The sequence below is a fragment of the Megascapheus bottae genome, chromosome 6 (genome assembly GCF_031878675.1).
Source record: "Megascapheus bottae isolate mThoBot1 chromosome 6, mThoBot2.hap1, whole genome shotgun sequence".
In the NCBI taxonomy this organism is placed as follows: Eukaryota; Metazoa; Chordata; class Mammalia; order Rodentia; family Geomyidae; genus Megascapheus; species Megascapheus bottae.
In genome coordinates this window covers 12307378-12319166 of record NC_143514.1, presented here as the reverse complement: position 1 = coordinate 12319166, position 11789 = coordinate 12307378, and the positions used below count along the sequence as shown (strand labels likewise).

General features: G+C 37.1%; 1 protein-coding gene across 1 annotated transcript in view; it reads right to left on the bottom strand.

The window, feature by feature from the left end:
- Positions 1 to 11789, bottom strand: part of Agl (amylo-alpha-1,6-glucosidase and 4-alpha-glucanotransferase) — a 69273-nt gene that overhangs the window by 40466 nt on the left and 17018 nt on the right. The window contains exons 4-12 of the mRNA XM_090334257.1: positions 11320 to 11486; positions 9524 to 9727; positions 4688 to 4869; positions 4442 to 4553; positions 3903 to 4026; positions 3467 to 3569; positions 3260 to 3357; positions 1904 to 2043; positions 263 to 450 (exon numbers count right to left, since the gene is read on the bottom strand). Coding sequence (XP_090190383.1) covers positions 263 to 450; positions 1904 to 2043; positions 3260 to 3357; positions 3467 to 3569; positions 3903 to 4026; positions 4442 to 4553; positions 4688 to 4869; positions 9524 to 9727; positions 11320 to 11486 — 1318 coding nt within the window. The remainder of the gene's footprint in view (positions 1 to 262; positions 451 to 1903; positions 2044 to 3259; positions 3358 to 3466; positions 3570 to 3902; positions 4027 to 4441; positions 4554 to 4687; positions 4870 to 9523; positions 9728 to 11319; positions 11487 to 11789) is intronic.

Sequence of the window (11789 nt, the reverse complement as noted above, 5' to 3'; positions counted from 1 at the left end):
ATGCAAAATTGAATCAATGAAGTTAAAACTAGCTTTAAATTCCATAGGTTAATCTTGAATAATCACTGAGGGCTAGGGGATACAGTTCAATGGTAGAACACTTGCCGAGCATATAAAAAGATTTGGGCTTTAATCTCCAGTGCCACACCCTCAAAAATTAAAACAAAAACTACATCAAAAGATTATTAAGAGTTTGGTAAATTATGCAAGGTATAAAGTGAACATTCTGAATGGAGATGAACTATGACTGCTGTTTCTGTACCTCAGCTACATGGAGTGGTGTTGAATGGCAGTTGTCCAGACGTACTCCCTGGAAATAGGTTGCAGTTATTTCTGTGTATTTCTTCATGTGTTCCCAGAGATAAGGGCAATCCTCTGGTTTATTCCCATAACGTAATTTAACACTGTCTCCCCAGCAAATAAGTTCTCTCCTTAAATACACATCTGATCCTGTTAAAAGAAGCTTGCTTTTAATGGTTCAAAAACAAAAATGAAAATAATTACACAATGTCATTTTAAATTGCATTATTATTATCATTATTATTATTACTACTTTTTTATACCACAAATGATATATTGGTTAAAATGTTATCTAAAATGGGGTGAGGATGTAGCTCAGGGGTGAAGTACTTGTCATATATGTCTAAAGCCCTGGTTTAATACTGAAGAATAAAATAAAAAGATGCTAAAATGCTATGGGAGATAAAGATTTTAAACATTATGGACCAGGAGTTTGGTCTGGTGATAGAGTACTTGCCTAAAATGTACAAAGACCCGGGTTCAATTCCCCGGTATTACATACATATAAAAAGCCGAAAGTGGTGCTGTGGCTCAAGTGGTAGAGCTCTAGCCTTGCAAAGTTCCCAGGCTCTGAGTTCAAAGCTCAGGACTGGCAAAAAAAAGGGGGGGGGGCGGGAAATTAATATTAACTTAAATGTCATGAAAATTCTGCAAGAATTCTATACTAGTTTTTTCTAGAAACATAGGTTCAGTTTCTAAAACTCAAGTTGCTTCTTTTTTTTTTTTTTTTTTTGCCAGTCCTGGGCTTGAGCTCAGGGCCTGAGCACTGTCCTTGGACTTTCTCAAGGCTAGAGCTCTACCACTTGAGCCTCAGCACCACTTCCGGCTTTTTTCTATGTACGTGGTACCGAGGAATCGAACCCGGGTCTTCATGCATGCTAGGCAAGCACTTTAACTACTAGGCCAAACTCCCAGCCAAAAAAACTCAACTTGCTTCTTAAGGAAAAATGGTAATAATAATATAGAAATAACAGTATACATAAAAACTTTAAAGTGTATACACATACACACACGCACACACACAGACTTTTTTTTTTTTTTTTTTTGAGATAGTCTTGTCCTGGGTTTAACCCAGGCTGGCCTTGAAGTCTCACTCCTATGTCTATATAAAACAGAAACATAAAATCTATTTAGAAGCTGGGTACCAATGGCTCATGCCTGTACTCCAAGTTATTTAAGGAGGCTAAGATCTGAGAACCACACTCTGAAGTTAGCCTAGGCAGAATTAACTAGCAAAAAAAAAAAAGCCAAAAGTAGAGCTGTAGTTCAGTGGTAGACTACTACCCTAGAGCAAAAAACAAAACAAACAAACAACTCAGGGACAATGCCTAGGTTCTGAGTTTTAGCCCCAGGACCAACACACACACACACACACACACACACACACACACAGAGTTCAGTTTGGGAAAATGAGAGGTAGGAAGACAAGAAAGGAAAAAGTCCTATCTCTTTTTTTTGCAAACTGATGCATTTCTGATACCTCTGGTGAAAACTTAAAAACCATGAGCATAGTGAGAGGAAAGTAAGCTAATGAGGCTGATCATATTGTAAGCTTTCCATGATGTCTTCTTTGCCTGTCCATACAGAAATCAAAATGATGTACCTGGCTCAGCAAAGTTTCTAAGAGGATCGTCTCCCATTACCCATCCATTATGTGCCATCAGGAAACAAGCTTGGTTTGGGAGGTGGATCATAGATTCTTCTGCTGATAAGGTCATTTCTCCAAATGGGAAAGTAAAATACCTGGAGAGAGATAATTAAACTTGAATCTATACAGACAAACTCTTTGGAGAGAATTTTAATTAGCAACATTAAAAAAAAAAGAAACTTCTTCACCAATGAATAAAATAGTTTGGTACTGTTTATAATACAGATGTAAGATCATGAATAGACTTTTTCAGTAAATCTAGTAGGATCTGAAGAATGGAGTATCAATATTGTAGCATACATGACTAACACTGTAAATAATTTTTGAAACCTCAAAAAATGATAAGAAAAGCACTGAGGAACTGATATTACATTGTAAAAACTTGTTAATCCTCTAATACCCACCCTATGCTACATGTTTACATTAGTGTAAAGATCGGAAAACTTGTTCTATTTAATTAACAGTGAATTTACTAGAGATAGAGTTTGAATATGTCCTCCAAAAGCGCATATGTTGGAACTTTAATGTGTGTGTGTGTGTGTGTGTGTGTGTGTGTGTGTGTGTGTGTGTGTGTTAAGGCAAGGTTTTACTACATAGCCAGGCTGTTTCAAACTCTTAATCCTGCCCCAGCCTCCTGAGTGCTGGGATCACAAGAGTGTACTATCATGCGTGGCTTGGAACCTTAATTCCTTAACATTGCAATGGTGGGGCATTATGATAGTTACTAGGTCATGGGAGTGAGCCCTCATGAAGGAACTAACACCCTTGTCTGTCCTGTGAATGAGTTCTTGCTCTCAAAGGACTGAATTGGTTATCCTAACAGTGAGTCTTTAGGAAGTGAGGCTGACCTGCTGTTTTCTCTCTTCCACATGACCTTCTACTTTCTACCATGAACTCAGGAAACACAAGGATCTTTCTAGAAGCTGAGCAGAGTCTGGTATTATGCTCTTAAGTCTTTTCAATCTCTAAAACCCTGAGTCAAATTAAACTTTAGTTCTTTGAAAACTATCCATCTCAGGTATTCTATTTAACAACAGAAAACAGAACAAAATACTAAATACTTATCCTCTAGAAACATAAACAGAAATAATAAAAATAAGTATAAACTAGTCTATATTGATGTTAGTTTTTCTAACTAAACATTTTCCTACCAAAATTAATAGTAACTCTAATTATGAAACAAAACTTCTATTTCACTTGAAGAAGGGTCTTGAAATCACAGCACTAAGGAAGGTGTTAAGGTTAATTTGGAAAGTTAAATACAGTTTTCAATTTTTAACCATCAATGAGAAGAAAACTGAAATGAAATACCTGGTAACTAAGGGATGCTTTCTGGTGACTGGTCCTAGTTTAGGACCATGGCCAGCCAATCGTTCATAAAACACATTTCCCAGAAGGCAATTGACTGCCTGGGGAAAAAAAAAAGATCATTCGATTATGTTACATAGTCATTATCGACAACAGCACGCAGACTTAAACAAAAGGCAAAAATAAGAAAAATTCAAAAATAGGTAAAACCTGCTCCTGGTGAGAGTTGATCAGTTGACGCTTCTCTGAATTCAAGTCCTCAATTCTCTTTTGGAACCAGTTACAGCACTCCTCCACTGCAGCTGGCCCACTGCTAGAGCAGAGAGTACAATTCAAACTCAGTGAGTGGTTTCAAACAAACTTCATTCAAAACTTTTTGAGTCATAGAAGCATTACTAATCATCTGGATCTTAATTATGACCGGAAAACTTTTCCAATTGTAAAAATGTTTACACACCTGTATAGGAAGGTGGCCTAGTGCACAGAAAAAGCAGGAAAACGTTGAGTGGTCAAATAGTAGAAATACTATGCATTACTTTATTTTACTTTAGATGGAGGGCTTTAATAAATAGTATGAAAATCCTACTACTCATAAAGGTTTCTAAGAGGATTATTCTTTACTTCACAGGGTGAGTATATAACGTACTCATGTGGTATGAAAGTTGTCAGTGCAATGTTCATATCTACTGTGCAGCCAAGCCGTCGGTATTCAGGATCCTGAATGATCTTAAGATGTTGTCCTGGACCCGACTTGTTTATTCTCCGATTTTCTGAGTGAGAGAGAGGTGGGGGGGAGGAGAACGAGAGAGTTTGATTTTGATGTTACTGTGACTGAACTCAGAATACTGTACTTGTTAGGCAAGTACGCCATTCTTTTTATTTTATTGGATAGAGTCTCATGCTTTTGCCCAGGGCTGGAATCAGTCCTCAATCTTCCCACCTATCCTTTTCTAATAGCTAGGATTTCAAGTATATGTCATCATGCCAGGCTATAAAAGATTGTGTATTAAATGTGATTATCCATAAGGGGACTCTGATTTAAAACTTTGGCATATGATTTTGTTCTTAGGAACAGAGGCATCTTGTAAAAATCTCCTCTCCCTATGTTAAGAGCAGTAAGGATAATAAGATGTATATTCTTTACTTTGAGTGGACGAATAGGGATGACTAGGTATACATCATTACCTTGTGTGAGAAGTCTTCTAAATTGCTCCACTAATTTGTTCACATCTACTTGGAAAAATTCCCAGAGCTGAATCCTTGGAAATATATCCTCCCACATTATTTGCCGAATACACTGAAAGACATCAATATTAAAATACAGAAAATGTATTAAAATGTTTTCATTGAATATTATTGCAACCATATATTTAATCTGTACTTTAGAAACATTACTCTGAACTGGTGCAGTGTTCCTCTAGACATACTTACATTCAAATGTTGATCATTCTCAATCAAAGCAGGGACTCCCTTTTCTCTGTATTTCCCTTCTGCGACATCACAGGAGAAATGCCAAAGGGCTCTATCTAAGACCCAGGCAGGTTTTAAGTGTGGAGAATTCACAAGATTATATGCAGATTCTGGATGTTCCTGTATCCATTTACTATTAGTAGCTTAAAGAAAAGAGGAACACACATATTGTAATTAAAATGCTTTAACTAAACTGAAGATAGTATCTGCCCATTGAAGAGAGTAATTAAAGGGGAAATAAAATATCAACACCTACCACTCATTTCATATTAGATATTGATCCTTTATGAATGTCATAGAAAATTCTTAGCACAAATAGTTGTACAAATAGTTTCCAATTCAATGTGTCAATTTATATGCACAGTGCATCTTGATCAATGTCACTCCTTCCATAATTAATAATCTATTCCCCCTTCATTTCTCTGGTAGTAATGAAGTTTGCTAGGCAGGTACTTTAATATGAAGTTATGCCTTCAGCTCATCTAGGTTTTTTTCCATCTACTTTTAAACTTTAATATTTCTTAGAAAATCTAGATGAAAGAAAAATCAAGTTTTCTCCTAGAAAATTGCTTTGCACGGTTAATCCTGAACGGTTAATAAAGTATTGTGCTTTCAAAAGACTGATAGAACAGAGGCTAAGAAATTGCTGAAAGAAATATTCAAGGAGGTAGAGGGGAGGGAAATGGGGACCAAGACATGTGAAAGGGTATCAATGTATGGGAATTAATGCACCATCTATCTGGCAAATATCATGTAACCCTTCTATTAATTACAATAAAAAATATATGAAAAAAAGGAAATATTCAAGGACTAAGGGTGTGCTTTGTATTTTATTATTCATTTGTGTCTAAGATCATATCAGAATCAGGTGTTCAGAAAGCTAATACAATTTCTGTATGTATGTGCCCATACAGAGGTTGAACTCAGGGCCTTATGCTCTTCCTTAGTTTTTCATGTAAGGCTAGCATTCTACTACTTGAGCCATAGCTCCTTGAGCTACAGCTCCACTTGTAGGTATTTTTTTTTGTGTGTGTGTGTGGTTAACTGGAGATAACAGTCTTGCAATTTTTTGTCTCTAGGCTGTCTTTGAATTGATATCCATAGATCTGAGCCTCATTAGCAGCAAGGATTGTAGGGTAAGTCACCAAGACCTGGCCACAATTTGTGTGATTTTTAAGTTCTGATGGTCCATCACTTCATGCTGAGGAGCATGAGTGGTTAGTAAAATAAATAATAACTACTGAATACTTGTTACATAGGATGAATGATTTTAAATAAATATAATTTACTATTCCCATTTCATGCTCTATGACACAAGACACAGCATTATGTCCCTTCAACAGATGTTCCTTCATAGAGATGAATAACAGCAAAGTCAAACAGTCATTAGTGAGCCTGGGCACATCTCTATTCAGAATCTGCCACTGTAACCATTTTGCTCTGTTGCTCAGATCTTGTGCTCATGCCTCATTTACTCAGTTTCAGCACTCACTGTTTCAGAAGGATTATTTCTAGCTTGTCTTTTAGTGAGTAAATAAATAATATGGGGTGAACTACAACGTACAACTAGTTGATGCCAAAAACATAAAAATAATAAAATGATGATAAAGAGAAAATAAAGAAATAGTATAGTGCAGGAAAGAACTCTGTAAGCACAATTTAACTGGTGAAAAATATTTTTAAAAATTCTTTAAAGTCTTTGGAACTTGTCCTAAGGGCAATTAGCACGTGGAGAAACATCCGTTATAATTACAGCCAGGGGCCAGGCACAGTGGCTCACACGTGTAATCCTAGCTCAGATCTCAGAAGGCTGAGATCTGAGGATCATGGTTTAAAGACAGCCCAAGCGCTAAAGACTAAGAGACTCTCATCTCCAATTAATCACTAGAAAACAGGAAGTGGGGCTGTGGCTCCAGGGGTAGGGCAGTGGCCTTGAGCTGTAGAGCTCAGGGACAGCACCCAGGCCCAGAGGGTAAGGTAAGTAGCTTTGAGCTGAAGAGCTCAGGGACAGTGCTCAGGCCTCGAGTTTAGGCTCCAATGACCCACCAAAAAATAAATGAACAAATAAAAAATAATTACATCCAGGGTCTATGGTATTGGAGCCAAGATTTGCTGGAATTTGGAAGGAATCCCAGAACTCTTGGCCTGCCTCTCCTAAGGTAAGCTATTCACCCATAAATGGCAGCTGGGTAGAAGGGTGCTGCTGGGAAATGAGAAACAGGAGCCTGCCCTGATGCTATTACCATAGACTAGAAAAGTTAGGGAGAGATCCAGGAGTACAGTGCATGAGAGGGGGTTCTCTATCAAGACATATGGGCAGGATGGGGGGCAAAATCTTGGCTCTGATGTCATGACTCACTGCTCTTACCAAGATTTAGAATATTTTACTTAATTAGCTTTTATGTTTTACCATATGCCAAACATTCTTTGGGAGAAATTCTAGGAACTTTGAATGATTTGTTTGGAAAAAAAACGCATTTTCATCAATTAGGGCTGTTGTGCTGAATAGTGGATATGTGAAACTCTCATGTAACCAGTTCTACAAGTTGTCTCCCTATAGTAACTTGGAGGATTTTTGTTTTGTTTTGTTTTGTGGGGAGTAGTACTGGAGTTTTAAGTCAGAGCCTTGCCATAATAACTTTTTACACGAAATTCTGTTTCATTATGATATAAAACACTTTCTAAATGGCAGAATTCACTTTTCTTACAGTGTACAGAATTTCTGAAATGTCCAGAAACGTAGGCTGTGGCAAAGATACAATGTGACTAGAAGTTATATACACACACACATAGTATGCCCTTAAAAGACATGACTCCCTTTACCTGTTTCTACTTGTAAGATATGACCCAGGAACCAGAAATAGCCACATTTAATTAAAAGTTGGAAGCAAAGTGTTGAAAATGGCTCAGCCACATGACAGAAAGAATATTAGTTCTCCACTACTATTGTACTACTAAAACAACTACCTGCCTAAAAATACAAATCTTTTGTAGGGGAAAACATAATTTTCACCTTGAGTCTGTATATTTTTCTGGTGCTTTGTGATAGCTCTCTAACCTATACTCTATCGCCTATAATTTGTAGAAGCATTATTGTATTTGTAACCTAACATCCTCATGTTATTTCATAAATTTGATATGAGTTAATATTACAGAAGCCTAAGAAATAGTCAATATGGTCAGTTTTCCAAATGACAGACAATGAGTTGCTGCATTACAGTTTGCAGTGTAGACTTTGAAGCTTGATTTCTAGGTTCATGGAGGAACACCAAATTTTACAGTATATCTAGGTTTATTTGTTTATTTTGAAGGTCCTGGGGCTTGAACTCTGGGCCTGAGTGCTGTTCCTGACCTTTTGTACTCAAGGATTGTGCTCAACCACTTGCGCTGTGGCTCAAGTCTCAACTACTTGAGCTGTGGCTCAAGTGGTTCTGGCTTTTTGTGGTTAATTACAGATAAAAGTCTTATGATCTTTCCTGGGGTTGGCTTTGAACATCAATCCTCAGATCTCAGCCTTCTGAGTAGCTAGGATTATAGATGTGAGCTACCAGCACATGTTATAGTTTTATTTTTAACTTAACTTTGTCTGCCATTATGATCAGAGATTATTGTCTATCTTAAGCCAGCTGTACAAACTTTTATTAAAATTTATTATTTAAGTACTTGTACAAAGAGGTTTCAACATGTCAGTTTATAAGTACAATGCATCATTCTCCCTCCTAAAAAAAGTTCTTAAAAAATCTTTATATTTTCTATGATACTCAAAAAATACTTTATTGAATCAGCAGGTATTTCTTTTAAAAATTCTGTGCTAACTGAATTCATGTTCTTTACACATATATATTGGTAGTTTCCAGACGTTCTGCACTGTGACATAACTAAGATATGCATACGGTACACCGGGTTACCCTGGCAGGCTTCATCAGGCTAGGCCCAGCAGTTCTCACAAATCAATAATCATGTTCTTGATGATCACCATTTGGGAACATCTGATATGTTCTATTGAATTAGATATAGCTAATGTACTTTGGGAACCACAATAGTCTAATTTGATTCATTTTGGGGGCTAGGGATACTGAGCTCAGACTGTACTCTGAGAGTTTACCAATAATTTTTTCTCTAATAAGGGAAATCCTTCAATTTTGTTCATGTATGCTATGCCAAAAGGATACTCCTGCTATATAATTCATTTGTTGGAAAGTATTAATACTCAAACTGAAATATATAATTATATCCTCTTATGATCACTCTCTTGTTTTTTATAAATATCACATGTAAAGTACTTCACTATATGCTCAACTAATAATATTTTCTTTGAAAGAGAGTGATGCTATATAATAAAATGATTTTTAAAACTGAAGGACACATTTGTTCCAGTCCTAGGGCTTGAACTGAGGAACTGGGTGTTGTCTCTGAGCTTTTCTTCTCAAGGCTAGCACTCTACCACTTGAGTCATAGCTTCATTTGTGGCTTTTTTGGTGCATTAAGCTCTTAGAAATTAATGGAGATAAGAGTGTCACAGGCTTTCTGCTCAGGCCACCTTTAACCAAGGTCCTGAGATCTCAGCTTCCGGAGTTATTAGGATTACAGGCATGAGCTACCAGCACCCAGCTTGTGTCTTTAAATATGCTATATAATATTATAGAAAGGCTGGGGATATGTCTTAGTGGTACAGTACTTGCTTAACATTTATGAGGTCCTGAGTTTGATTTCTTCTAACAAAGGGAAAAAAATAATAAAATTAAACCATTAAAGAAAGAAACAAAATTTAACATTAAAAATTAGTGAAGTTCATACCAGTATGATTGTAGACAACATCTGTAATACAAAGAATATTCCACTCTCTTTTCAGTTTTTGTACCAGCTGTCCAACATCATCCCAGGTATATTTTTTATTAGGTCTTGAAAAGTCAGGATTTAATTCTAACTGATTAGCAAGGGAGTAACATGACCTAGATAATCCAAGAGTCTGTAATGGAGTGAAATGAATCATGTTATAACCTGCAAAGAGAAAAACAAAGGCCACTATAAAAAAATGAACAAGAACAACCAAGAGCTAAACAAAGTATAAATGTTAACTAAGTACAGGAAGGAAGATAAACATGCTAGTGGAAAAAGAGCCAAAGACCTGGATTCAAATCCCAGCTGCTCCACGAGACTTCAAGAAAATCTATTGAATTCTAGCTATCAATGTCCTCAACTATAAGACAAGGATAATGAGAAGTACTTGGAAGCAATTACAAACATTGCCTAGTCATTAACGGGTTCATTTATAATTGCTGAGTGGTAACTCTGCCTGTGGAAAACAGAGCCAACTCAAATACATCTCAAGCAGAGCGCTTGCCTAACAAGTATAGGTGTCTTTCCTACTTTTAATATTCTATGGTGCGTATTCCAATTTGTGTATTTATTCATAGTACTTAGTTATGCCACTCAACTTTTCATTCTTTTTCCATATACTATTCAACTCAGGAGCAGAAAATTAATGTCATTTATATTCTTAAGTAAAATATGAGTGACAATTTTCTGCTCCTAAGGTTTGATAATACATGCCTTCCACAAGGAAACTGGCTAATCAATGTTTGTTAATTGAAATTAAACATGATAATGCATTTTGTTTCATTTTAAAATATTTTACTACTGGGCCGGGAGTTTGGCCTAGTGGTAGAGTGTTTGCCTACTATGCACGAAGACTCAGGTTCGATTCCTTGGTACCACATAAATAGAAAAAAGCCAGAAATGGTGCTGAGGTTCAAGTGGTAGAGCTCTAGCCTTGAGAAAGTCCAAGGACAGTGCTCAGGCCCTGAGTTCATGTCCAAGACTGGCAAAAAAAAAAAAAATATATATATATATATATACATACATATATATATTACTACTAATTTTCATGTCAATTAAAATTATAGTAATAACTAAGTTTTTTCATCAGAGTTCCTCCATTTACTATGTTGAGCTATATTAACTTATTTTCATAGATTAAAAATAGTCAAGTATAAAAAATTTCAGGGCCAGAAGTTTGGCTTAGTGGTAGAGTGCTTGCCTTGCATGCACGAAGACCCAGGTTCTATTCCTCGGTACCACATACACAGAAAAAACCTGGAAGTGGTGCTGAGGCTCAAGTGGTCGAGCTCTAGCCTTGAGAAAGTCCAAGGACAGTGCTCAGGCCCTGAGCTCAAGCCCAGGACTGGCAAAAAAAAAAAAAAAATTCATACCCAAGTACTTAGGGAGTTCATGCCTGTCATCCTAGTTATTCAGGAAGCTGAGATGTGAGGATTGTGGTTTGAAGTCGGCTTGGGCACAAAAGTCTGTGGGACTCTTATCTCTAATTAACCACCAAAAATGCAGAAGTGAAGCTGTGGCCCAAGTGGTAGAGCATCAGCCTTGAACAGAAAAAAAAAAAGCCCAGGAACAGCTCTAAGCCCTTATAGTTCAGGCCCCAGGACACACACACACACACACACACACACACACACACACACACACACACACTGTTGCCTACTTACATTAGTAAATATATTAATAATGTTAATCTGTCACAGGGATAATTACATGATGTTTAAAAAGAAGAAAAGAAGAAAGCAAGTTGACACTACCTGATTCTTTTGCAACCCTGAGTCTGCTTTCCCATTCGTCAAAGGGTCCCAAACACTTAGCTAAAAAGGTCTGGAGAGTAACACAGTCCAAGGGCAATATGTGATTGTCAGCCCCAACACGTAAAACGGGGTCCACCACTATGTAACCTCCACCGCTTCTCTCCTTCCTAAAGACGTAAGAGGAAAACCTTTTGGTTAATGACAGGAAAAGAAGTTCTTCATCTAAAGTCAGCCTGAAAGTTATTTGTCCCTCCCTCCCTGCCTTCTTTTTGGTGCTGATTCCAGGGCTTGAACTCAGGGCATGGGCGCTATCCCTGAACATTTTTCTCAAGGCTAGCACTCTAACTCTGCAGCCACAGCTCCTATTCTGTCTTTTTTTTTGAACCTCAATCCTCAGATCTCAGCCTCCTAAGTAGCTAGGGTTACAGGAGTGAGCCACCAGCACCTGGCTTAAAGTCTTTCTTTTTCTT